We start from the raw sequence: 27439 nt of genomic DNA on the forward strand, positions 1-27439 counted from the left end.
AGAGGAGTTCTCACCATGTAATCACAGAGAAGAATGAGAGCTCCCTTGCGGGCCAGGTCACGGGCCAGACACCCTGTCGATTCCCAGCTGAAACAGGAAAAGAATGCGTCAACACCGATAGCTGCCACCAAGGAAACGAGCGCATGAGTGACGTCACAGCATCCAGAAATTCTGCCAGTGTACCCTAGCAATTTTACCGTAAAACATTTGAGTTACATGCGGATCAGCCAGAGCTATAGGCAGATGGAATACGGCCCAGTCGGCTGAGGGCTGCAGTTGGGGCCAGACCAGACCTATATTGCAAAGGCCGGATATTCTGAGCTCTGACCTGAGGTCAGTTGTATGAAACTCAGGTATGACCTGGGGTCTGATATATTACAGGGCCCGGCCGGTGTGACCTGTATGAGGGACGCAGGTCTCACCTGGGGTCGGCGGGCGGCTGGGTGAGCGCGCGCCAAAAGTCCAGCTGCCGGTAGTTGAGCAGTGTGAGCAGGTTACACCAGGAGAGCAGCAGCACCGGCTGCACGCCGGCCAGGCTGAGGAAAGCGCTGCTGATGGGATCCAGGTCGTACAGGCCCTCTGAGACCAGCCACATAGCGCAGCGTGCGCACTCGCCAAACGCGCCTGGAAACGGACGGGCGATGTAAGCGTCAAGAACACGGAAATAGGAGCTACAAGACGCAAGGAGGAAAAGACTTCCCAGAAAGAAATACAGCAGGGCATTTGGATGGCTTGTTGTTACGTCTTCTAGCAAACACGTTATAAGAAAGCAGTTAATTTAAAGTAGTTTTGAATAGATAAAGCTTCCATTACATCTACTACTAAATACACCTCTACTAAAACTCCCTTTTCTCAGCTACCGTCCGGGCGGGACGGGCGAGTGCGCTCGTCTCACCGGACTGCAGTATGTAGATGATGATCTGCAGGAGCTGAGCCAGCAGCTGCGGCAGGCAGGTGGTGGTGCCCCACATCAGAGGGCTGGCTACCACGGAGGCCAGCTGGCCGACCAGCAGCTCCAGAGCAGACAGCAGGAACCTGGAGGTAACAGGGGGACGAAAGTGAGAAATTCAACGACGCTTTATGTTTTTTAACTATTAATTCAACGAGTTAACTATATTATTATTATAATTCAATTGTATTAATTATATAATATACTATAATTCAGCGTCTGAGGACTTCTTGAGCAAGAATGTTGATCGAATCACTTCTTATAAAATAAATATAAGCACATCAGCTGAAGACAAAGATCAAACAGTACGAATCTGATAATAGGAAACATATTTACTTTCCCCTCCGGGGACCTACCTGGGGGACCAATCAGCACCGGCCAATCAGCAAAAAACCTACAGATCGACTCCCGTCGCAGTTCGCACCCAACAACGTTCCACACTGCCCACCTAACGACGATCTCCTGTGCGCTGACGGCTCGCTCCCGGTCCCGGTGCAGCTCCGTGGTGGCCAGTCCGAGGTCATCCACCCTAGCGAGCAGCACGTCCTCCCGCACGTGTGTGACCAGCACGCGCAGCAGAGCCGATATCATGCCGCCCCAGCGCTGCATGTCCGAGACCGAGGACTGGCGGCACAGAGAGAGACGGGCGGTAAGATAGGGGGCGGGGGAGTGGTGGAGAGGGAGTCCTATGTCAGGAGGGGCAGTTATACAGGAGGCGGGGAGGGGACTGGCTGTGAGTACATCGCAATAGTTCGACAAAATGCCCATGAGGGAATCATAACAATAAAATAAACCAAGCTAGCATACAGCTCATAGGCACTGGGTCAAAGCAAGTCGAAGAAGTCATGAATTGAACCGACAGGACTCTCCGCTCCCCACTCACCACGCCGACCGGGTGCCGCAGCAGGCCCGACAGCAGGTCCTCGGCGGGCCGGAGGGCGCGCGGGCACAGCGCCGCCAGCAGCCGGTGGAGCGCCGCCAGCGCCTCGGGCGAGTCGAGCCTCACGTGCAGCTGCAACAGCGGCGGCAGCAGGGCGTCCAGGACGGCGCGCGAGGCGAGCCGCCAGCGCTCCTCACCGTCCCGGCGAGACTCACACACGGCTAGCGATACCAGCTCCAGAACCTGACGAGAGGAAAGGTGTAAGAAGGTCAGGTTCTACAGAGTGAAATAGAAGCTGAGATTGATTATCATCCTGAGTAAGATATGGAATGGGTAATAGACATCATACAGTCAAGTAGAAACAAAGAAACCTGACTAGACTTAAAGTTATCTGAACTCATATCGTCAAAAGTCATCATAGTACGTGCAAACTTCCATTGCGTCAGAAAAGAACTGAAAGAGCTGACAGATCAGTCCCCTCTCGCCGACTCTGCCGACCACCCTGCCGGCCCTGACTGACCTCCGGGTACTGGATCAGCCGCAGCAGCATGCTGAGCAGCACCTCCTTCTGCGCCTCCAGCTCCTTGGCGTCCTGGACAGACGGCCGAGCCGATACGAACAGGTCCTCGACGATGGGACGGAGCGCAGGCAGTGCTGCGGACCGGAAATACGGTAAACCAAGTCAGACTGATGCGGTATGATGGGGGCATAAAGATATAAAGCTCACACCAGTAAAACGCCTTTTGGGCGAAGAACGAGCGAGCGAGATAGTGAGCCCTGCACGTGCGGAAGGGCGAGAGGGTGCTTCCAACGGGCTTGCGCAAAGCACCCTTCTAACCGGCCGCTAACGGTGTGCCAAATTTGAACGCAATCGGCCCAGCCGTTCCTGAGATCTGGAAGCGGCATTCTGCACGTGCGCACGTGCAAACGGGGTCCAAAATGACTTTTGCACGGCACCCTACTAACTGGTCCCCAACCGTGTACCAAATTTGAGCGCAATCGGCCCAGCCGTTCTCGAGATCTGGAAACGCCCCCTGCACGTGCGCACGTGCAGTAGCACCCTAACCGCAACACATGGGAATGCATCGCCTGGTGGGTGCCTACCTGTATGCCAAGTTTCAGCGAAATCGCCCCAGTAATTACCGAGTTACTGAAATGGGAACAAATTTGGCACCTCTTATTGTTGTATTTTGCACGTGCACTGGGGGTGACCCACATGCATCGAGAGTATCCTATTTTGGGTAGAAGGGATGATGCTACCCTACAAAAATTACCGCAAGTCAATCGCCCAAGCGGCTGCTGAGATATGAGCCTCTCAAAATCACTACTTTTGCAAAACAGCTTGAACACCCTTGACTTTTCACGTGGCACGTGCCACGACGGTCGCTGAGATGTATCAAAAGTAGTCAATTACGGGGTAGAAGGGATGGGGCTACCCAACAAAAAAGACCGCAGGCCAATCGGTCCAGCGGTTGCTGAGATATAAGCCTCTCAAAAGCGTTACAGGCCGGGCCGGGCCGGGCCGGGCCGCTCATACTGAGATTTTTCCGTTATATTGAAAAGACTCACTTCGCTCGCTGCGCTCGCTCGCTCGTAATAAGATTGCAGGATGGGCACAGGATGCCATGCCGACCGTGATACCACTGGTGTAACAGACAGTAGCCGGGGATAAGTAACACAACTTCTTGAGCTCATTACAAGCCCTCTAATTCGAACCACAGAAGATGCTAAAAACTGCCTCGATCGAAAGGCCAAAACATTACCTTCAACGTTACATGTCATTCAAATATTCTATTTGAACATGGATGAAATGTACAACCACCTAAAACAATAAAGTCTGAGCAAATATTGGTCAATAGGCCACACCACTGAACTACTCAATCCCCCCCCCCCCCGTCCATATCCTTACCGTAAGTCTCCGGCGGCTGACCGCTGGCTATGAGGCCATCGCACAGCTGGATGACCTTGGGTATGGAGACGATCGTCTTGGAGTGGTAGCGCTCGTAGGACAATGCCACCAGAAACCGGAAGATGGCAGGGATCACCTGGTTACCTTCCCTGGTGAACGGTCACATGGGGTCAGGTTAGAATAGAATGCAGCCGGCGATTGGGTGTAAAATAGTGACAGGATTAAAGCCAAAATATCCCGTTCAGCTAGGACCTGACCGGAAACACGTGTCGAGTTCCAATAAGCATCGGAGTAGAGCTATGTAGCGCTGTAACAGCGCTACATAGGCACAGCATAGCCCGGTCCATGAAAAGGGAAAAGTATCACTGCTCTCTTTCGGCCATATTACGGTTATGACAAAATTCACATATAGCTGAAAATTAGTGCAGTGGCTCACTCTCAGACAACGCTCGCTATTGTAGCACAACTCACTTCATCTGTCCCTCCTCGACGTACTCCAGCTGTTTAATGACGTAGCCGATGAAGATCTGGTCCGAGTCGAGCAGACAGTAGTTGACTCTCAGCTGGACTAGCTGAATGAGCAGCCAGAGCACTTGACTCTGCACCTCCGGGTCGCTGGTCACAGTGTACAGCTGGGAAGGGAGATAGTTTGAACGTGTGTTCTTGAGGGCGATCTGTCCGATGGACGGTAGATCGGAGGGGTATCGGGTCTGGTCTAAGCATGTCTAGGGAGCAGGCGGTCCTATGGATGATCAGAGTGGTATGGGCGTCTAAGAGACCGTTGTCGGAAATGTTGTGAAACAAGGATGAGCACTGAGCAGTAAACATTTTTGTTTTAGCTTATCTGCTGATAGTGTAAGACATTTAGCTACAATTTACTGGCAATGACAATGAAGTTAACAATCGCCATGCAACACAACCATGAACCACGAGCGCCCACCCCGCCGTCATGCCTGCCCACCTTGAGCGCCTTGATGACAGACGGCTCGAAGACTCGGATGTAGGAGGCCAGCGCCTGTTTGTCGGTACTGCGGCCCGAGCTGAGTCCCGGCCGGCGACTGTCGTATTCCGGCCGAGGCGACGGAGAACTGGAAAGGTAGAACGGTGAGCTGAGGTCACAGTGACGGCCCGAGCTAGAGTGGTAGCATGGTTAACCTGCTGGGATCAAAACGAAGTGTCTGTTAACCAAACTAGCCGTGGAGGCCCGAACATATTTTACTTAACATTACCTTTTACTTAACTTTGGTACGCAGCTCGAACCAACACAATCTGTACAAACAAGATATATTAAGAGGTTGAGAGAAAGAAACGTATACCAATTTAATGAAAGAGCGTCGGAACACAGTAAAAGCAAGCCGTAAGACAAGAGATAACCATCAGAAACCCTACGCTGCATGCTACCAGCCCTTTCGCTGCTGTCATCCCCTCTTCACCCTCAATCTTCCCCGACTCCCCTCCACACCCACGTGCCATCCTCGTTGGTCGCCGTCAGTCGCCGGGAGGTGGCCACAAACGCGGCCAGCTCGGCATAAGGCCCGTTCACACACGCCTGGTACAGGCCCGGCTCGTCGTCCGCCGCGCACGACGTCGTGCTGGCGTCCCGCGACAGGTGGCCGGCCGAGCCCGACGGACGAGCCGCGTCCGCCGAGCCGAACATGGCGCGCAGCAGCTGAAAATGGCGCGACGGTGGAGCGATGTTAGCAGATACGGATGACAGTACGTTGTGAGCATGCTGATTACAACTGAATGACGGTAGGGGTTCGCAACAACACATCAACTGGGTAATGGATATGAACATCAAGCATTTAACTCATGCCGCTAGTTGCAAGCTATCAGGAGACAAATCAATCGACCAAACTTAGCAACTCCAGTCTGAATATTCATCATAAAATGAAATCACCGAAGAGGGACTAGCGAATTTTTCCGTCATCATCGCCCAGGTTCCTACCCATCTGGAGCAAATTAAGTACCGTTAACAAAATTAGCTTCCCTGACCATTCCCGGTATCACACGGTGAACCATCCCCAGACATGCATTCCCTACCTACCTGCAACACGCAGTGCAGCGCCAGCGCCGGTGTCAGTCGTATCAGCCCGGTGACGTATCCGAGCAGCTCCTCGGCCAGCGGTGCCACCTGGGCCGTGCCGACCAGCTCGAGCAGGATGCCCAGCGCCGTCAGACAGCCCGACAGCACGCCCAGTAGCTTCTCAGAGCTCTGGGCGTTCAGCGTGATCTGCAGATATAGGGGGGGGAGTCAGGAGAATGCAGCTGGAAATCAAGGCGTCGCAAAGTCAGTTATGGATCGACATTGTCGAAAATATAGGAAAAAGGCAATACACATTACACGGTGCATTACACGCTGATCCTAAATATCATGAAGACACACCTTGAATGTCTCGTAAATGGTTTTGAGCATCGAGTACAGCTTCTGGTACTCGGGTGATGACATAAAGAACCCGACGGCCTGTCGGACCTTCTTGTCTGCCTCCTTCTCCTCCCGCTCTTGTGAACCTGGCGAAGAACATTGACGAAGTCCGGCGTCAAGGCGTGCCCCACAGCGAGACACGGTAAATAAAAATCGCAAATCCGCTACAGCTCATGTTGCATGTTGCAAACAGCTCATGTTGCAACTTGGCACATGTTCCGATTTATAATGATGCAACAACAATGAGCAACATGAAACATCGCCTAGTTAGTCAGAATTATAAGTTTGGGTTCCAGGACATATTCAAAACTAAGCTCAGCAACTTCCCCGATTTCGGCACACCTTGCTCCGAAAGCAATTAAATATTCCTTGACAACAGCAGCAGCTGCTCTGACCTGCCGCATGCAAGACTTAGAGTCGTGCAACGTCACGACTCACGAGGACTACATTGACGTGCCAAATAAGCACGGTACATACCAGCCCGGTCGGAGGCGGCAGAGGCGGGCGCCGGGGCGGGCGTGGAAGACGCTGCCGTGGAGGTGGTAGTAGTGCTGGTGGCAGACTTTGACCGTTCCGGGGTGCTGCGCTTTTTGATCGGCGACAACGAGCTGGCAGTTGGAAAACTGGGCAGACTCGACCTATCAATGGTGAGGTCGGTGATCAGGGTCAAAGAGCAAGTACATTGCCGATGAGTGGTTACGTTTATACCTTTGCACAAGAAGAAATATAGTCTGGAACGAGTAGGGAAAGAAAATGCATCATACATCTTCTCACTAAATAACTGCAGTTGCAATACTTCCACGTTTAGCAGGACAGAGTCCGTTTGGAAGCTTGCTTCATCCGTCATCTACCAAAATGAGACAAACCTTCATTTGAAAATACTCCCCCAACCCCAGTATGATCTCCGAGCGCCACTGACTTGTTCTGCGGCGTGGTGGGCTGCGTGTCGCCGACCAGGTGGCTGTAGATGTTCATCACGCGCATCACGTGGGTGACCAGCGGCTCGAGCAGGTCCCAGTTGGCCCTCAGTCGCTCCTCCCGGCTCTGAGACGGTCGCGCCCGCTGCTGGCGCACGCAGATCCCTGCAGGGACAGCACGGTTTCAGTCGCTGCTGGGGCATATGTGAAGGAAACATGGGCTACGGGGGCAAAGAAATAACAACCGATAGAAGTACAGGGTGGGGCAGAAAGATTTACCTCTTGATTTTCTTAAATATTTCGGCACCGAACAAAGATATCAAATTGATTTCTTGCACATATATGCAGTAACATGTACACATCTCAGCGACGGCATTATGACTCAAAATGGTCACCTTTGTCCTCCACCACTGCCTCGAAACGTTCCTCTGAGGAGGGGCACTAGCGCCGCACGGTGTCCCCGCCCAGATTCGACGGTGCCGTCCCAAGGACCAGATCCCAAGGGCCTGATCCCTTGATGGATGGACCATCTGCCAAAATTCTGACGCTTTGGGAGTGTCTCTGGGGCTCAGGCATGAAAATGTTGTCATTGGACCAGCAGAATGCCTTGCTACCGGCGCTCCTGATCTCCTCCAATGTCTTTTGGGTCCTGTGTAGCCGCTTTTCCCTGGATGCCGCCGAATTTAGGTGTCGACGTTACATCCTGTATGACATGAACCCTAAGCCGTCGTTTTTTATTCTCCTGGCGGTTCTGGGCGAAACACCGAGGTCCCTTGGCAGTTTGCGCATGCTTCGCCAAGGACTTGAAACACCTTCTTGTGCACGATATTAACCAGTTTTTGGAAGCGGAAATCCCTTGTTTTACCTGGCATGGACTTCGTCGACACTAACACTGTCTTTTTAATTCATTTAATTACACTGCAAACAGTTTTTACGGCAACACCGAGCTGTTTGGCAACGCTTCGGAAGCTGTGGCCAGCCAGTACTTAAGCGCCGCAAGTTGGGCTCACTTAGTCATCTTCGCCATAGCTCACCAACAACTATTACAAAATGTAAAAACGATCTTAATGTTGATACATGAGTCAGTTGGGAAGCTGCATGCAAAATTTTATCAAAATCCGTTCATAACTTCTTAAGCTATGGTCTGAAAACAAACAGGTAAATCTTTCTGCCCCACCCTGTACAAACCAAATGCACAGCTCTGTGGTCAGGTTAGTACTTAATCAATAATCAGCCAAGGGGCTGGCGAACAGAGTGCACTAGCTTGGTATGTCTGATCAGGAGCACCAGGTTATTGTGTATGATCAGGTGCAGTTGGTTGGTGTAACTCACCGGCGGCGAGGCTGGCAGCCAGGTGCACCAGGTTGTTGTGTGTGGCCAGGTCGTGCATCAGTTGTGTGGACGTAACCATGGAAACGCACAGCTGGTACAGACCGCGGCGGTACCTGAAACAAAAACAGATATTTGTCACTTGTCAGCGAACCATCACTGCCGTCTGAAGCGGCATAGTGACATCAACAAAATAATTATTTTTCATTTACCATGCACGCAAAATGACACTTTCATATCACGCCGCTTGAAAGAACGTAGTGCCATAAAAACAGCAATATTCCGTTCTTTACTGGTTCCTCATTGGCATTGCTCACCGTTTGTGGTTGACCTGCCAGGCCTCCGGGTATACAGTGGCCGGCATCTTGTCCATGAGAGCCCTGAGCGCCAGAACCGTCCCCGACTGGTGTGGACCGGCGGGCAGAGGAGAGAGTCAGTCAGCCGGAGACGAAACAGATTCGATGGCAAGCCGACCATAGAAACCATTTACACTGCCGACGGGTCAGACAATACTTGTGTAGACGAGATTTACAAAAGTAGTACGGACTACGTGAGCGGTAAGAATAAAACACTGACACCTGATTAAGTTCCTGGCCCGTCCGGCCTGAATTCTCCCCCCCCCCCCCCCACACACACACACACACACTCAATGCAGCCTCCCAGTAACCATTCCACTCACCACCATATGTTTTGAGTCGGTCATCATCAGAGTGCTGATCAGTTTGCCGACCACCAGTGAGAGCGCCGCGCCCAGCTCGGGCCGGGCCGGTCCACCAGCCTCGCTAAAGGGCGGCACGGCTCCCCGGCCGGGACCGGTCACACGGAGACCGGTACCCCACGGCTGCGGCGGCGGCAGGAGGGCCGAGCGCTGCCGGCCGGCCGCCTCCGACACCCAGCCGTCCGGCTCGGCGGAGACCGGCACTCGCTGTACGTAACTGAAAGACACAGCAGCGAGGGCAGTCAGGGGGTGGGGGCAAAATTCAGGATTGTCGAAATTCCGCAGTGCAAAGTATAAGCTGATCAAAATATGTGATCAGATCAGATAGGTTTGCATCTCTACAGCCTGGTATTGTATCACAAATGAAGCAAAATCGCTTTCTTAGTGACGACACAACACGAAGAAGCTCAACGACTTTGCAGTAGGTACAACCGCCCATCTCGGAGTCTTCAGACGGACACCACCAATCAGTCCTGCTAAGATCAATGAGATATAGCCCTAGTCACTCATGGAATGTCACACAGGACTGCGGGCCAATCATGTTGGAATTGTGAATTTTGATCCTGGTCCCGGAGAATAAAATCTGTCCGGAGAACCGGCCACATTTTAGAACACTTAACAGGAAAATCATATGTTTGGCCTACTAAATGTGGCAGTTGATAAAATGTGTTCTCTCAATGCTATAACTGCATGTTTTAGGCGTAATAATAGCATTTTCTCATCACAGACTGGAAATTTAAAAGATTTCAGGTGCCAGAGTAAAAATTTGTAAAGGAGAACAAAATCGTTTGGAACCGACTGGGACCAGCAAAGGGCCTTATTTCCATCATTGCTGTGGGCCCCAGCCTGTAATGGAGTGGAAACAGTCCGGCTTCCTCCATCGACTGACCTGACGATCGCGGTGGCGGCCGCCTGCTGGACGCGCTGGTCGACGTCCTCCAGCAGCCGGAGCAGCAGGTCGTCCAACAGCAGCTGCTGGTAGCTGCTGTCGTCGGCAGCTCCCCAGCGCCAGAGCAGCTCCAGCTCCGGCAGCGGCAGCGCCGACACCAGCGAGCACAGGTCCACCTGGAGGAAACAGAGTCAGAAAAGTCAGCAAGAGTCGGCAAACGATCAGCCTGAGGACGGGGTTGTGAGCACACTGAGGCAGATGTGAGCGCCGTGGGGAGGACAGCTAGAGAAAGACACTATCTGCTGGATCGGGGAATCGATTGGGATGTCGGGGTGACAGGAAAATAGACCAAGGGAAGGCTCGACGGATGGAGTCACAGTTCGTTAAATGGAGAAAAATAACTAGCAATTACAGAGAAGTTAGTGATTCAAAGATCACGTGACCACGATTTGCACACACATCTGCATTTACATTCATTCAGCTGTCGCACACAAAACCCAGTTCTGGGACCGGCCGGAGCACTGCCAGACACGCAGTCCTCACCTTGACTAGCCAGTAGGAGTGATCGGCCAGCCGGAGCAACGCAGACAGCAGCGGCAGAAGCAGCTCACACTCGGGCGCCTTCAGCAGCGGCTCCAGACACTGGCCGAGCCCCTCCAGCGCCTGGCGACTCGACACGTGACTGCTGTCCAGCAGCACCTGTGAACAGTAGAGAGCCTTCAGTAGGGTTCAGCGGCTCCAGACACTGGCCGAGCCCCTCCAGCGCCTGGCGACTCGACACGTGACTGCTGTCTAATAGGACCTGTGAACGGGGAGACGGGATGCCGCGTCACATATTCGGTCCAGAGCCGCTACTGTGCAATCGGCCAAAGACCAAACATTTTGATAAGATGAGGGCCTATACTCTTAGAGCCAGCATCAATTAAAATATATCAAGCATCACGAAAGTTACCATCCAGAGTACGTTTAGATGAGTTCACCAAGCGTAGCCGGGCATCCTAACGATTCTTCTGCAGAAAGCACTGAACAGAGACATGAAAAGTGCTGTTTAACCCGGCGTGAATTGTTTAACCCGCCATTCCACCATGACTTCACACAGCCCGCGTCCCCCCTGACCTGCTGCAGGTGGTCGAGCAGCGTCCGCGCTCTCAGCGGCGCCGGTCGGTCGGTGCCATCCCCCTGGGTGGCTGGCTGAAGCGCCGTCGCGCGCAGGTAAGTGCCGATGAGCAGGGACACGGCGCCGCGCAGCTGCGGGTCGGCGTCATCCACAAACAGCAGCACGTCCCACAGGTACTGACACTCGGCTGGGGGGAGAAAGAGAGCGTTACTAAATGAGACACTGACAGTACGCTGAGCGAAGGAGGTTAACAAGTGACGAACTAAATACATTGCCGCATGCCAAATCAACCTTTCAGTTGAAGTTTTGAACAAGAAGTATCATTCCGCGGCAACTGCTTTGAAAATCAAGTGAACAATGTCATTTCCTTAAATTCATTGACCCAAGAGTAACAAATGATGGTTTTATTACCCCATCCCGGCGTTTTGTTCAAAGAATGTTGCTGCCACCCATGTTAAGCTGACCTGACTCAGGATCTTTGTCGATCAGCAGCGGCAGTGACAGTATGTCGGGCGCCAGTGACACGGCCGCGCTGATACAGGTGACACACAGCACCTTGATGCTGACACGCACCTCTCGGTCACCCCTGTCGACACACGACATAGCATACCAGACTGTTATCATAGTGCGCACACACGCAGAGATAAATGAAACGGTACAGCGAACCAACGTCATTATTCACAAAATATGATATTTCAATGTCGAAGTTCTGGGCATTATCATGAGTACATTTTTTGACATTTAAAAAAATAGCTACGTTGACAGATATGCATCATAACTGCATCATCATGCAGATGGATTGATAGTAAGTGCATCTACATGCCGGAAATTCGAGCTGGACGAGCATCCTCTTTACGTCGGTACTTGGCTCTGACGAGAGGCCCACACTGTATTCCTAATGTCTCCTGCATCTCCAAGTTCCTAACTGACTGACCTGATGCCCTTGGGTACGCCGGTGAGCAGGTACCGTGAGACGAGCAGCCGACAGCAGTAGATGAGAGGGATCCCTCCGTCCGTCAGCGATCCAATGTCGCCGGCAACCGAGCCCTGGACGATCACACACAAGTGTCATTCAGAGTGACCTAACCAATCGTGAATCCAGCAGTTACATCGACGACAAACCTTGCAAAATATTGCATCCCATCAAACTTATTTAACTAAAGCCTGCCTGTGAAGAGATATAAACGCAAGAAGAGATTGAAGCCTACGACGAAACCTACTTGACAATGCCCTTTTCAAACATAATCAGTGCCTACACGACTGACCGAGGCACCCACTCCTGCCAACCCAACGCAGTTACCCCGTCACAGACGGCCCCACCACCACCACCCCGTCGTTACAAACCTGAGTGTCCCCGGAGGCAGTGTCGGCAGTCTCGTCAGTACACGTGATGTCGTACCGCAGCGGATCGATGACGTCATCGGCAGGGGGCGTGGCCACGCGCAGCGGCGGCTCTGTCCACACGGAGCGCTCTGTCAGCGCGGGCAGCCGAGTGAGGGGAGGGCTAGGCGTGGGCCGTGGGGTGAAACAGGTGGTGATAGAGAGCAATAGAACAAACAATCACACATTTACCATGAGGCGTTGAGTGAAAAGTCAAGCAGCGCCAAAAGAAATCCAGCTAACCTCACTCGATCTCCAGATCCACAGTGAAGCGTCCGGGGCGGACCAAGTCCACAGGCCACCAACCCAGTCCAATTTCACGTCCAATCCGATAGTCACCACCGCAGCACACCTCACATACTCACCCTCTATCTCAGCCGGAGCCGCCGCCGGCGGAGGCGGGGGCGGGGGCGGCGTCTCCGCGCCCCGCTCGTCCTGACCGGGGTCCTCCGCCGGCCAGAGCAGCGAGTCGGTATCTGCCAGGTCCGCCTCCTCTCCGGCCAGAGACGGCGCCACGCTGAGCACACCTGAGACGGGTGGCCGGCCGCCCTCAGCGTCACAGCAAGATAGGGCACCGAATTACCGGGAGGCGGAGAGTCCGCGCACCGAGCCCAGCCCCACACACAGCACGCCCCCAATCACCCCACACATAGGCTTCGCTCGCACACGGAAAAGGTGGAGAATGTCGCGAGCTAAGAGATAAAGGGGAAGGAGAGAAGTGGATTGTCAAGGGAAATAATTGCGTCATGGGAAATAATTGGTGATTTGAGAAGTGGAAGGCCTTTTCAGTTAAGATGACTGTCGCCACGTGTCCTCTGGTATTTCACACGCCAACGACACTTATTTAGCCGGATGATAGACAAGGACTGTAGGAGAGCGATGGGTAGATCAGGATGGCGAGGAAGACGCCAGCCGCTGCCCGATTCCAGCCTCTCGATGGCGAGACCACTGTAATCGGACAGATCAACCGATACTCCGGCGCCTCGATGGCAAGGTTAGCCGGAGCCGACTGGTCGCACCCCTGTCTGAGCGGAGACCCCGCACCCGAGCCTCGATGGCAAGACCCGGGGAACGAGTTTAAGCTCAGTGACTCGATGGCGAGACACTGTGGCCGCCTCCCTCACACACCCCGGAAGAGGCCGTGTTATGAGTCCCGGATGAAAGGAAATGATCGGCTACTCGCACGCTGAGAAGACTCGCTGCTGTTCACTGTCCTCACCAACACTGTTTCTCGAGTGCACTTGATGTATTGTGTCCCATCACTTTGCAGCACAAATCTTGCGACCACAATCCCAGACAGACACACACCTGCTCCACTCCATCCCGTCTCGGACCCAACTGGCCCGCCAGTCCGGTGGCGGCCCGGCATAGCCTCGCTAGTGCCCGCGGCGCAGCCCACCAGCAGCCAATCGCCGGGCCGCCCGATCGCGCGGGTCACCGCCCGGGCCAGGTTAAACATGCCTCCCGGCGCCATGTGGCCTCAGCGGCCGGTCCGCACGCTGCGCGGCCCGGCCGGAGGATAAACTGATGCAGCCGTCGGCAACATCCTCCCCCACCGTGTTGCACAGCAGGGCAACACTTACAACAACGCAACCGACGCTGCATCAAACATCTGCTCCGAGGCAAACAACGCACAAAACAACATCAAACCACGCATTCTTGAGTCCCGCCTGCCGACCACCTACTCCTTACAAACATACATTGATACACGGCACATACATGTTATCGCAACTCCCACACAATGATCCTCACGCACAAACAGGCGAGACACGCCCATTGCAGTTGGAGGGGACAGCAGACTAGCACCGGAACCTTACCACGAGCAGATTCACCAGTCCTACGTGAGAGGGCCTCCGTATCGTATGGGACGGGCTGAAGACGTCTCCAGCTCGCCACCGTCCAGCGCACTGCTCTTGCCAAGACTGCCACAGCGCAGGCCATGGCATCTGATGTGGTGCAGCCACCACTGATGGGGTAGTCGTAGAGGTCGCCGCCTCCATCGCTGACATAGCCGCCCACGATACTGCCACCAGCGTCGAGGCAGCCCCCGCCACCGCTGTGGTGGCTGCAGAGGTGGCCGCCACCGGCGCTGAGACTGCCGGCGAGATCGCCGCCCCCGGCGCCGTGGCAGCCGCCGAGATCTTCGCCCTCCATTTTGAGATAGCCGCCTAGGGCGTCGCTGCTTACGACGAGGTAGCCGCCTGCGGCGAAGCAACCAAGCAGATCGCTGCTTCCCGCGCCGCCGGAGACGATGTCGTGGCGGCAGCTGTCGCCTCGCTCTTCCGAATATCTTCTTTCCTATCTTTTTCCTGTTTCTCTGGGACTGGTTCTGATACCCAGGAGTTGCCGGTTCCTCTTTTTCTATAAAGAGTCCTGCTCTCCTCTTCTCCCCCACCGTCCCGGCATGGTCCAAGATCTCCAGTTCTCCGACATCATTTTCGTAGACCGCCTCCGGTTCGTTGACCTTACAGTGGCTTCTCGCTGTCCATCCTTCATCGACAACAGTTTCTTCAACATCTTTTGACTGACAACGCACAAATGTGACCTGCCGCTTTGCGCACGGTATCATGGTGGATATTGAGCCAGTAAGAGTCCAGCCTAAATCCGTTCGGACTGCGACCGGCATTCCAGGACCTCCCACTCTGACTTCTCGTTGCAGTACGGCTCCCAGGACGTTAGCTCCAAGAAGCAGCTCAACCGGTGAGCCGTTGTACTGTCGCAGGTCTAGATCCTGCAGGTGCTTCCAACTCCTGAGCTGCTTGCTGTTCACACTGGGTGGGGTCACATTCAGTTTTGGTACTGACCATACTTCAGGCACCACAATGCGTTCTTTGCTAACAGCTGCGCTCACAGGACTGACCGCCAACTGAACCCGAAGGGATAATTGTGTAAGGCCACTCCCTTCCACGTTCTGGAGCTGCAAGTTTTCTCGTGTACCTCTGACGCCAATGTTCTTCAGAACCGCTTCGCTGCAGAAAGAAGTCTGCGATCCAGGGTCCAGCAGCGCTACTACGTCTTTGTCTCCGGTCGGACCGTGTATCCGCACCGGCACCAACTGCAGCAGCGTATCAGTCGTCTCCGTTAGAGTAGCACCGACGATGCGGCTTCCTTCTCGTGCCGAGGTCTTTGGTTCTGTTTGCTCCTCGTCATTCTCAGTAGCATCTCTGTCCACATGAATTAGTCGATGATGGATTGCGGTGCATCCATTCCAGTTGCAGCGCCTTGCAGATCGACAAACTCTCATCAAGTGTCCCTTGTTCAGGCAGCCCCAACACAGTCGCTCCTTGGTCACTACAGTCAGCCTCTCCTCCACAGTCTTCGACTGAAACTCAGAGCAGTCTTGGAGCTTGTGTTGTTCTTCACACAGAACACACCACCAGCATCTTCGGCTTTCTCCGTGAGAAGACACAGCCGATGTGTTCTGTGTTCTCTGGGCGTAAGCTTCTCGTGGAGATACAGAACACTTCCCGTCTTCTTCATCACGATTGTGGAAGGTTGAGTGCCTGAGAATGGCAACTTCCGTGTCCAGCCACTTGCTGAAGATATCCAGGGTGGGTCGACCTGGATACAGCTTGTGGACCTCACGTCCCCACTGATGCATCAGCTCCCACGGCAGTTTTGAGACGACTCGGCGCAGGTTCTCGCTCGCTCCCAGGTCATCGTAGTATCTAAGAGCTTGCAATGTCAAGACAGTGTTACTGATGGTAGAATTAAACCTCTCCATGGATGCCAGGTCACTGACTGATGGTGCTGGAACCGAGAACATTGAGCTGAGACACGCTTGGCTGATGACACCTTCCTGGCCGAATCGCTCGTGCAGTCTTGCCAGCGCTTGGTGGTACATCCTTCCATCGAATCGGAGGCCTTCGATAGCTTCCCGGGCAGCCCCATCCACAGTCTGTTGCAGATGTGCCATTCTTTCCGTATCCGACAGGGACGCCTGGCCATGTATCAGCACCTTGAAGAGGCTGATCCAGCTGGGCCACTCACTTGGATCTCCGCAGAACCGTGGCAGGCTGAGACGCGGAATGCTGTTGGCGAAAGCTGACATCTCCGGTGACTGTGGCACCTGTTTCTCATGTCGCTGACCTTGTACTGGCCAGGTGTTTGGATTTAGTACTGAGCCAAACACTTCCGGTGATATCATGGCACCGTCACCCGTTAATCTGGACTCATTTGCCGCTGCCTCCGTGTGTGGACCTCCTCTGCCGGGAACGTCCATACCACCAGGTAGTTCAGCTGATCGTTGCACATCCTCATCTTTGGCATATACTTTTCTCTCTTTGGCAGCCGCTTCATCAAAATCATGCCGACGATCCCAGTTCAGTTCGTCTTCCGCAGCCTGATACATGTGCACCTTCCGAGCAGCTCTGTCGCGGGCCTCTTCAGCTATTCTGAGCTGTAGCACCCTATCGCGTTCATCTAATTCCTGTCTTTCTTTCATGTTCCGACGACTCTCTTCCACTTGAGCTTGGAGGTCCCGCAGCTTGCGATCAGCGTCCTCCAGTTCCACAGCAGCCTCTCTGGATCGAACTGAAACAGCGGTGCCTGCTGAGGTGTGTGACTTGGCACGACTTCGAGTGTGACGGGAGGTGGCAGCTGATGACTTGGCTTCATCCAACTCTTGAAGGTACAGCTGGATCTTCCCCTGGATCAACAATTCCTCGTCTTCGAGGCGATCGGCATATTCTTGAGCTTCTTGGAGTTCGTCGTCTCCAAGTTTGCTTTCATAAGTCTGATGCACCTTTCTCAGGTCGGTGAAGGCTTCTTCCAGCCTCGTGCTGATGTGCTCGATACGATCGCGGGTCGCTTTTCTTGATAACTCGACCTCAACCGCTTTGCTGACCCTGGTCGCAGCAGCCCTCTTGCAACCACGCTGCCGGCGCAGATCAGCAAGCTCCTGCTCTCTGATATCATTAAAAGCTCCATCTGCAGTCGGATCGGGCCGTTTGACATCCTTTGCCTCTTCTTTTTCTATCCCCATCTTCTCCTGTTCAGCTCACTGATCGCAATCCGGCCCGCGGAGGACCAGAAATGTCGCCACGTGTCCTCTGGTATTTCACACGCCAACGACACTTATTTAGCCGGATGATAGACAAGGACTGTAGGAGAGCGATGGGTAGATCAGGATGGCGAGGAAGACGCCAGCCGCTGCCCGATTCCAGCCTCTCGATGGCGAGACCACTGTAATCGGACAGATCAACCGATACTCCGGCGCCTCGATGGCAAGGTTAGCCGGAGCCGACTGGTCGCACCCCTGTCTGAGCGGAGACCCCGCACCCGAGCCTCGATGGCAAGACCCGGGGAACGAGTTTAAGCTCAGTGACTCGATGGCGAGACACTGTGGCCGCCTCCCTCACACACCCCGGAAGAGGCCGTGTTATGAGTCCCGGATGAAAGGAAATGATCGGCTACTCGCACGCTGAGAAGACTCGCTGCTGTTCACTGTCCTCACCAACACTGTTTCTCGAGTGCACTTGATGTATTGTGTCCCATCACTTTGCAGCACAAATCTTGCGACCACAATCCCAGACAGACACACACCTGCTCCACTCCATCCCGTCTCGGACCCAACTGGCCCGCCAGTCCGGTGGCGGCCCGGCATAGCCTCGCTAGTGCCCGCGGCGCAGCCCACCAGCAGCCAATCGCCGGGCCGCCCGATCGCGCGGGTCACCGCCCGGGCCAGGTTAAACATGCCTCCCGGCGCCATGTGGCCTCAGCGGCCGGTCCGCACGCTGCGCGGCCCGGCCGGAGGATAAACTGATGCAGCCGTCGGCAACAATGACTTTGGTCGAAATCTCCAAAGCCAGGCTGGACTCACGATGAAAGCCTTTATAAGATCGTCATTCGTCATGGGATGGGTCTATGAAAAAAAAATCCGGACTTTTACATGGGATGATCTATGAAAAAAAAAATCCTGAATTTTCCGTACCAGCCCTATCTACAGAAAGTTTACAGGAAAAATCTCCGATACAGGCAGTTGCCAGCAGAAATAAGTGCAGGTAGGATGAAAGCATCAAAGCGTTCCTTAACCCTCGCATGTGTGCGGCGTTTGTCAGCTTCTAATGTGTAGGGGGGGGGGGTCGGTTGGACCCCCCCCCCTTGCCGTTTGGCCCCTGATCGAGCTAGAGCTTTGCGGAAAAAACGAGCGTGTTGCCCGTGACGAGAGGAAGCCGATGATACCCAATTTTAGGGTCCTAGGTCATTGGTTGACCTTCCAGGTCAGGTCAATGACCCAAAGTCGGGAAAATCGGGACCTATTAGAAAGTCGTAAAGTGTGGCTGCTAAGGGGTTTTTCGGGGTGCTGATCACGAATATCGTGTTAGTTTTGATCACAGATGATGTCTTTAAGCATTTTGGCCAGGTTGGGTCAGGTCAGGTCAGGTCAACCAGTAGGGGTTGTGACGGGTATTCGTAGTACGTGTCAACCGCCTCTGACAGCTTCGTAACATGTTACGAAGGCACCAAAACTACTTCGTAAATGTTCAAATGGTTGCTAAATTCGAATTCAGCTCCAAAAACTAGCCTAGAAACATGTAAAACTCGAAAAAGTGAACTGAGGTCACCCGAGGTCACCAAAGGTCAATGACCTGACCTGACCTTCAGGTGACCTTGACACCCATTCTTATGCATGGGAGCAACATCAAATCACATGTTTGAACGTTTGAAACCACGAAAAGCTTGCAAACGCGCGGCTAATGCGAACCGACATACGCGGAATCGCGATTCCGGCCAAACATGGTCTCGGAAAAGAGGTCACAGGTCAAAGGTCATTGGGGTCAGGGTCATGAAATTTTCAGGGTAGGTGTAAAATTGATCAATGAGAGGGTACTGAAAGTTTCGTCGCGATCAGCCGCTTTTTACGCGAGTTATTCGCGAAAAACCATGGGGGGGTCCATCCGACCCCCCTACACATGCGAGGGTTAAACACGCCCTCAAACAGCACCCCATCCCACTCTCCCCACACTTCACTGACTGTTGGCCTTTCCGACGGCCGGCGCCGCGTCCGGCTGGAGCCTGCTCCGCTCGAGAGCTCCCTCCGTGATCAGCGCCGCCAGCAGCTCGGCGGGCGGCGCGCGCAGCAGCTGACACAGCGCGTCCAGAGCTGACGTCACCACGTTGTGGTTGGCGTGCTGTGTCAGGTGCAGCAGCAGCTCGTATAGCTGCGGGGGAGGGGGGGGGGGGAGATGATGGTGAGGTGACACGATACAGTAGTTCGGTGGCGTGAGGTGGAATATCGGGTGAGCCTGTTTTGGCTGCGATGTGTTAAATCCCTCTATCTTGTGAACGGGAAGCAGCTTAATAACATCATCCAACGTATATCAAGCAAATTAGCACAGCTGATAGAAACGACCGCATCAAAATATCTTAGCCCGCAGAAATGTATTAAAAGCAGCCGTCCCAGCAGCTGGCCGGAAACAACAATTCCCTCGTTCGGTTTCCCCTACACGGTTCTCAGGTCTGCGTCTGTACCGACCTGCAGCAGCCGCTCCAGACTGACGCCGTCACAGAGCTCCTCGAGCAGCGGTGTGATGTCGCGGAGACAGAGGAGTACTCCGAGCACCCGGCCGGCCGACTCCGACTCCGGGGGACGCAGCGGCACCAGCCAGTCTGGAGATAGGGAGAGACAGGCCGTCACAGCTTACACAGCGGCACCAGCAACTCGTGACAATCATGGGGAGGGGACGATTATATGGCATAGCTCACACAACAGCGGCACCAGCCAGTCAGTGTCAATGGGGAGAGACAGGCCGTCACAGTTCACACAGCATGTCGGGGGAGACAGACATAACTAAAACACCGTCACTCAGCGGCACTAGCCAGTGTGCCGGGTAATGAGGATGCCGACATAGCTCACCAGCGGCAATGCAACGTTACGTTACGTCACAGTCCGTCACGCAACGTCGCATGATGTCAAAGTCCGTCACATGATCGCCAGCTGTCGCTAAAAGCCAGCATAGCCCTTCTAACTCTGTTCGGTCTGCTGCAACGTCCACTTCACTAACTGATACTTTCCACAAAACAACAGCTCACGACTCACACTCCTAATGTCCCACGCTTGTCTCTCACCTAGTAGCGTCGAGAGCAGCCAGGGTAGGAACGTCTCCGGTTTTCGGCACTGAGACACTAGTGCCACCATGGCGGCGCTGGCGGCCCGCCGCAGCGGGGCCTGGCTGTGCTCCAGGTTAGGCAGGAACGCCTGCAGCACCGCCTGGCGGCAGAACACGGAAACAATGAGCGGGCCGATTCACCCGGCTAGTAGAACGTAATACACGTAACACTTTCGAGAGCAGTCCAACATTAGAGTGAACGGTGAACGGCAAGGCTGTGTACGTCATCTGCAGAGCGTGCGACGCCTCAACACATGTGGTTAAGTTGTTCAAAGATATACGCTGTTACTTAATGCCGTCACTGGAAGCGACAGGCACTTAGGAAGTCCACAGAAATTTTAAAAGTCCGACCACCATCCTGAAAGTCACTCGCCCCGACCACTGGACCAAAGTTCCCGCCCTCCTTACCAGTCCCGGTCTCGCCGCCACCGCTCACCTTGGTCTCGCCGTCAGTGAAGAACACGCCGAGCACGGGCGCCATTTTGACGAGGGCTGCCGACAGACTCTCCTGCACGGCCAGCTCGGCCCGCTGCGTCAGGCGCAGGATACACGGGAACAGGTTGACCACGTACGCACGCCGCTTCTGCGGTCTGCTCGATCACAGGGGAACACGCAGGGGCAGCGGTTAGTTATGGGGTAGATCACGGGATAATACGGGCTATATGTTGCAAGGTACGAGTCGCACTAGGAACTACCCGGTCATAAGTCATAAGTCATGATATTAAGACATCAATAAACGAAAGAAATGGATACGGAGCACCCCTCTAGCAGTCGCCTAATCCGGATCTTTGTACATTGAACAACGCGAACTATTGCAGTTGACATCATGACTGTTGGTAAATGCAAGATTTCAAATATTAATTTGCACACGAGTGCGACCCTCAGCCGAACGTTGATCCGTACCGTATTCGGTTGGAGAGCTCTGCGAACCGCGTGAGCGCGGCGGCCACCGAGCGCGGACTGTGGCCCTGTTTGATGCCCTTGTACAGCTCCACCAGCAGCCGACCGATGTTGTTCTCCGAGAGGCCCTGCAAAACACACGAAACAAGACGTGATGATGTAAGAACCGGGCTCGGTTTGGTAGAGATCGATACATTATTATAAAGACTAAGATCAGGACGAAAGGATGAGCCGCGAGCCTCAGCATTCTGGAGGCAATTTTCAAAAAAAAAAAGTTTTATGATACGGTGCAAAACGCCAGCGTAAACCATCCATCCAGAGGTCGTGCTTTGTAACTGCGGACACCGCGCCCGTCACCACCCACCCTGACGATCCTGTTGAGGCTCTCGTCGGCAGCCGTGCGCACGTCGGCGTCCGCGTCGTCGGCCAGCTGGAGCAGCGTCTCGACGACTGCCGGCAGGTGGCGCTGCAGCTGGTCAGGGCTGGGCCGCTGGGCGGCGCTCACCACGCCCTCCGCCAGGTGGCAGCAGCACTGCTTCTTCTCGCGACTGCTCAGCGCCGCCTCCCGCTGCCTGTCGACGGAGGCGGGCCGTAGCAGACGAGCGTATACATACAGAAATGGAGTTGGGCTATGGTAGTAAAGGGTAGCCACCTGAGGCTTGTTCGCCACTTAGCAAAACATTATAAATAAACTTATTTTATTGATCATCAGCTTTCGTCACTTTAATTTCTGCTACCTATTTGTCGTTATCCATTCCAAAATACAACAAGATTATCACAGCATTCAACTTCATCACGTTCTCAGTTGCAGTTCAATCACTGGATTTTGTCCACAGCGCCCACTCCCCAACAGCGGCTGCGGCTCACCTGAAGAGCAGAGAGGTCGGCTTCAGGTCGGCCAGACTGGAGCGCAGGGAGGCCTCCACCGGCGAGCTGGGGGTGGTGGCGCCTCCCGCCGCCGAATCGGAGGTGCGCAGCAGCTCCAGCGCACGCACCAGCTTCTCCAGGGAAGACATGGCTGCCTGGCAGACGACAGCAGTCGCTCAAAACAACACTCCGAACATCGTAAAGTGCGCCGGTGAAATGGAAGTAGTACCCTCGAGTCAATCGATCTTATAAGTACCCTAAAAAAAATCACGACCCAGACCCAAATGACCTTTGACCAGTTTCTCGAGACCATGTCGAAGCAAAAACGGTGATTCGTTGTACAGTCTGTCTTAAAAGTACCGCGCAATGTGACGGTGGATCCAGCAAGCCTGACCGAGGAAGGGCCTGCTAAATTTGAGTCACCGAAGCAATTGAATTCTCGTCCATTCCCAAGATCAATTGGTTTGGTGACTTTCAAATTAAAGAAGGCCCTTCCTCGGTAAGGCTTGATGGATCCAGCGTCACTTTGTGCGGTACTTTTAAGACAGACTGTACATATGTTTTAGTGACCATCTTAACATTAGTTTTGAGTTGAGATAGCCAAATTGGTGGCCATGGCCTGCAAATACCGGTTTGAGCACTCACAACATCTAAAAATGCTTTAATTCTGAGATATGGAATTTCAAACTTGCAGTTTTCGGATTCTAAGGGGCTAATGCATTGGGATGCCCCCTTAGAATTTGTGAGGTCAGCGGTGATCTCAGTCCCACGCACAAGGGGGAAAAGCTCAAAAAATTGAGCGCTCAAAAAATTGAGCGGGCCCCATTATGAAGGAATAGGCGAAACGATGGTATTTTACAATGCCTTTAGCGTCACACTACGGCAAATATCGTATCCAAATAAGGTATCAATGGCAAGAGAAAGCAACAAGGTTTCTTCTCGAACACTCGCCGTGATAATTTATATCGGTGTTTTTGGAAAGAAAATGCCCTAAAGACGCTCAACTTTTTGAGCGCCACTTGTCGTTCGGGACCGCGATACTCAATAAATTGAGCGCCACGACAGACGACAGTCAGCTGGCGCTCAAAAAATTGAGTGCCGGCCAGCATCTACACTCAATTTTTTGAGCGTTCTCCGTGACAGGTGAAGCCGGTACTGGCTGCCATTTTTGATGTTATGTTCGTTGAAATACGTTAAACTGAGTTGAAACAGAAATGCAGGAAGTTGAATGCTACGTGGTACCTAAACTTTTCACACACCCATGGCATCATGTCACATTTTCCGCTAGTAGTTTTATCGGTCTTTCGGATTCGGCACACCTCAATTAATTATACAAGGCTTGAACAATCCGTATGAATACTGTAATTGATATTATCTTACTGTACTGGGAGAAGGGAATACGTGAATACAGAAAGATATCCACCCACGCTTGAATATTGGAGAATTATAGCAGGAAAAACTGTATTGCCACGGTTACAACTTACAAGGCCATCGGCCGCAACCAAACAAAAATACTATACAATGTGGGTTAGATTCACAAACATCAGCAAGTGTGGAACACAGAGACGAGCAAAACAACATCACATCGCATGCCAGCCCGACCACATTGGAACCGGGTCCGGGTGACCTGCGACCGGAACCTGCGTCTTGCCAGCATACATCACAAAAGCAGGAGGCAGTGTCGTACTGCTTTGATCCAAAATATGCCATATAACAAATGATATAAATGACCTAAGCTCGGACTAAGCTTATCATTATCAAATCCTTAACATGTAAAGGACGAATGGAAACATCGAGTCTCAGACCAGCAGTAGCAACCATCACAGTAGCAACATCACAAAGAACACGCGGCATTATCAGACAGCCGTTTTGTTATCGGGCTACAGGCGGCGACGGCGTGGTTGCAGACCAGCTGCGAGGTAGCGGCGTGCGGGCAAAAGGCGCGGGCACACCTTCATGTGGCCGTGCGGACAGTGCGCGGTCGGCGTCGCATAGTGGGCGGCATCGGGCTGTCCCGGGCCGTCGAAGCCGCACAGGTTGTCGGCGCATGTGGGCGCGCGCGGTCACCACGGCCAGCTGCTCACCGCCAGCACAGACTGCGCAGCGTCGCCGCTCCGCCGGCCAGAACACGCAGACAACCCTTCTTGCAGTCGCACAACACGTCGCCAAACTCATTCACCTGCTCCACCATGTTGTTGATGTCACCGAGTCGTTCAAGTTGTGGCTCGTGCCGTCGAGCATACCTGCCCGATCGGACACGGGTCAGCGGCTTCTGCTCCAGCGAAGTCTTCATCTTGGTGACGTCTTGCTGACCTCCACAAAGGCTGAGCAGATGACCTTACCCACAGGGACGGCCGACGTCCTCGCCAGCGACCGCTTGGTTGTGCAGACCTGCCAGAAAAGGAAAAGCTGTTTGGTGATCTCAAACGATTTTTTTCTTTATGCAGTGGAACAAAACGGAAAATATGTCATACAACAGGAACTAAAAAAAGATGCAGCCTAGGTCGTCTAAGAAATGGGTGCAACATTGATAAAATTCTTCATTGAATGAATTCTGCAAATGCTTATGATAAAATGTGTGGTGATTATAAGGAGACCACTTTACTATAAAATTGCTCAGGATTTCCTATCTTGACCTGTCAAAAAATCCTGACTGCACACCAACAATGAGCATTAAATCCAAAACCTCTACCAGGTACCTAAGGATAATTAAATTCTGATTCAGGAAAATATTTCACATCATACAAATAAAAACCTTTACTATATTGAAACTGAAAATGTGATGCCGATCCAGTGACCTAAGGGTCTCAAAGTATAATAATGAATTAATCTATTATAAATTTGGTGGTGACTGCTGACTGGTGTCTGGCGGCCTAGACCTTGAGGCTTGAAAGTGGCCTTCCTTTTCCGTTGACTCCGATCCTCCAGATGGAAATGATAAAAAGGATCATTTTTTATCTTATTTCATATGGGCGAGCCAGTCAGCAAAGTGGCTATCCTGTTTCAGCATTCACACACACAATAGTTGACTGTCAGTCTGTCATGCTGTCAGTGTTGTGAAGTAATGAAGGAGTTGAGTTTTGTTGATTATAAATTGTGATGTTATGTAAAGGACTGGAAAATGAATGTGAAAACTATGGAAACATATTGGCAGAGTATTGTCACTTACTATCAGGACATATGGATAGAGAATACATTCAAATTAATAAGAAATGCCAAATATCAAGGTACTCAATCACTGATAGCAGTGGACTATCATATGTTTTAATGTCAATTATATGAAAGTTAAGACTGAAACTACCTTTTACCTCATCATACCTAATGAAAAATTGTGTGAAGAAAACATTCACAGCCTCTTTGAAGCACTTAGACCACTAAAAAACAAAAATTTTCACGTAAATATGTTGTGTCTCCTTCCTTCAAAACATCATATCGGATGGCGCCACTTTCGTCGACAGTTACTTATCTGCACGCAAATCGAGGAAAACGTGAATTGATTGACGTTTACGTGTTTCCAAATTTAAAATCACAGCATATTCAAACTTTTCAGTGTACCTTTTAACATCTAAGTATAACTAAAACGATAAAAACTTACCTTCAACACAAGGACGACGACAACCACGCGGCCGGAGACGTCGCGACGAAATAAACAAACGGCGCCGCCAAATGAAAAATATTCTCCGATATGGGTAATGTGAAATTGAGTCGCAATCATTTTGGGTAGTATAAAAAATGCTCTTTCCAACAGAACCCTAGTAAAAAACGTGAAGCGACAAAAAATAACTTTTATTTCGACATAAATATTGGCCTGTTTTTAGGTCATCCTGGTATGCCGTAAGATTTCGACCTATAAATTGGTGTTCCCCCAATCATTGAAGCTTGAGCAGTGAAAAATATGAAAGCCTAATCTGTTTTCCATCATTAGTGATTCTCCTAGGGTGTTGCCATTTCTCCCTAGGTGTTGCGAGTTGCTTTTGCAAAACGTGTTCCTGAAACGGCTCAATTTTTTGAGCCCTCAGCATTACGCCTATGGGAGCCTCTGACGTCACACGCTCAATATTTTGAGCGCTCAATAATTTGAGCTTTTCCCCCTTGTGCGTGGGACTGATCTAATGATTTTAAAACCTTATACTAACATCTTTGTGAAGCAGTGGTGGTATAGGTCCTATGCTATTTGCGCGCAACATCTGCCGCAAACACCACACTTCCAAAATAAAGTCGCTAGGAACAGCGGAGATCCCAAAAAAGTAAACAAAATTAAAGTCTAATATCTTGAAAACCGGTGAATATTTTTCAGTGAAATTTGGTAGATATTCATTTTTGGTCTTTCTGAGCCGAGCGACATCACTTTCATGCCAATTCATTAACTTTTTTGAAGGGGAGGGTCCCTTTAACGCATTCCATGCATTTCAAGGCTTTTGTGATCAGAAAAATGCTATTACAATGAAATGATGTTTGTCCCCTGAATTATGGTGGGTGACAAGGTCTGATAAAGGTCAATGTGACACAAAATTCAAATTGAACTGATTAATGATGCCAATCTAAATCTCAAGGTGCCTGGCAGTTGAAATCCTGTTACTGAGCTGAACTGAGTGATGCGTACAAATCAAGGCTTTCCAGAAGACCCAATCCCATGGGCTGTAAGAACTTAAAGTTATCTCATAGGAAGTTATATGTATGAGTTACCTTCCCTCAATGAAAATCCAGGCGTTTAGTACCTAGTCACATAAAATACAAGTGTTGTTGTTGTTGTTGTTCTGGGTTAGGGCGCGTAGCAGCTTGGCTCTTGCGTCCAACATAAAATACAAGTGATATAATCCGATACAACCAATCATTCCATATGACTGCATAGTGGATTATAAAGCATATACAGGCTGGTTCACATGACACTCAAATGCAAGAGTGAAATGTTTCGCCACCTATCAATAATAGTTCAACTTGCACCAAACTGCGGTGATTACTTGGTGATTACCATGCCCAAACGTAGAGAAAAGAACGATTTGTCAAAAAATATATTTTTATAACAGGCATGGACAAAAGCTGTTACA

The 27439-nt window shown here is 52.2% G+C and overlaps 1 protein-coding gene across 1 annotated transcript in view; it reads right to left on the reverse strand.

Annotated features, from left to right (window-relative positions):
- Positions 1 to 27439, reverse strand: part of LOC122386079 (huntingtin-like) — a 45009-nt gene extending 17570 nt beyond the window's left edge. The window contains exons 1-32 of the mRNA XM_043374879.1: positions 27078 to 27439; positions 22392 to 22546; positions 21889 to 22096; positions 21528 to 21652; positions 21061 to 21214; positions 20584 to 20725; positions 19991 to 20124; positions 19490 to 19676; positions 12879 to 13040; positions 12478 to 12605; positions 12068 to 12180; positions 11598 to 11719; positions 11133 to 11320; positions 10560 to 10715; positions 10017 to 10192; positions 9089 to 9344; positions 8727 to 8812; positions 8413 to 8525; positions 7083 to 7245; positions 6641 to 6801; positions 6125 to 6249; positions 5786 to 5971; positions 5205 to 5407; positions 4700 to 4826; positions 4210 to 4370; positions 3739 to 3887; positions 2350 to 2483; positions 1833 to 2072; positions 1398 to 1573; positions 896 to 1035; positions 423 to 624; positions 15 to 87 (exon numbers count right to left, since the gene is read on the reverse strand). Coding sequence (XP_043230814.1) covers positions 15 to 87; positions 423 to 624; positions 896 to 1035; positions 1398 to 1573; positions 1833 to 2072; positions 2350 to 2483; positions 3739 to 3887; positions 4210 to 4370; positions 4700 to 4826; positions 5205 to 5407; positions 5786 to 5971; positions 6125 to 6249; positions 6641 to 6801; positions 7083 to 7245; positions 8413 to 8525; positions 8727 to 8812; positions 9089 to 9344; positions 10017 to 10192; positions 10560 to 10715; positions 11133 to 11320; positions 11598 to 11719; positions 12068 to 12180; positions 12478 to 12605; positions 12879 to 13040; positions 19490 to 19676; positions 19991 to 20124; positions 20584 to 20725; positions 21061 to 21214; positions 21528 to 21652; positions 21889 to 22096; positions 22392 to 22540 — 4839 coding nt within the window. The 5' untranslated portion in view covers positions 22541 to 22546; positions 27078 to 27439. The remainder of the gene's footprint in view (positions 1 to 14; positions 88 to 422; positions 625 to 895; positions 1036 to 1397; positions 1574 to 1832; positions 2073 to 2349; positions 2484 to 3738; positions 3888 to 4209; positions 4371 to 4699; positions 4827 to 5204; positions 5408 to 5785; positions 5972 to 6124; positions 6250 to 6640; positions 6802 to 7082; positions 7246 to 8412; positions 8526 to 8726; positions 8813 to 9088; positions 9345 to 10016; positions 10193 to 10559; positions 10716 to 11132; positions 11321 to 11597; positions 11720 to 12067; positions 12181 to 12477; positions 12606 to 12878; positions 13041 to 19489; positions 19677 to 19990; positions 20125 to 20583; positions 20726 to 21060; positions 21215 to 21527; positions 21653 to 21888; positions 22097 to 22391; positions 22547 to 27077) is intronic.

This window comes from Amphibalanus amphitrite, unplaced genomic scaffold (assembly GCF_019059575.1).
Source record: "Amphibalanus amphitrite isolate SeventyFive unplaced genomic scaffold, NRLGWU_Aamphi_draft 000239F_arrow, whole genome shotgun sequence".
Taxonomy (NCBI): Eukaryota; Metazoa; Arthropoda; class Thecostraca; order Balanomorpha; family Balanidae; genus Amphibalanus; species Amphibalanus amphitrite.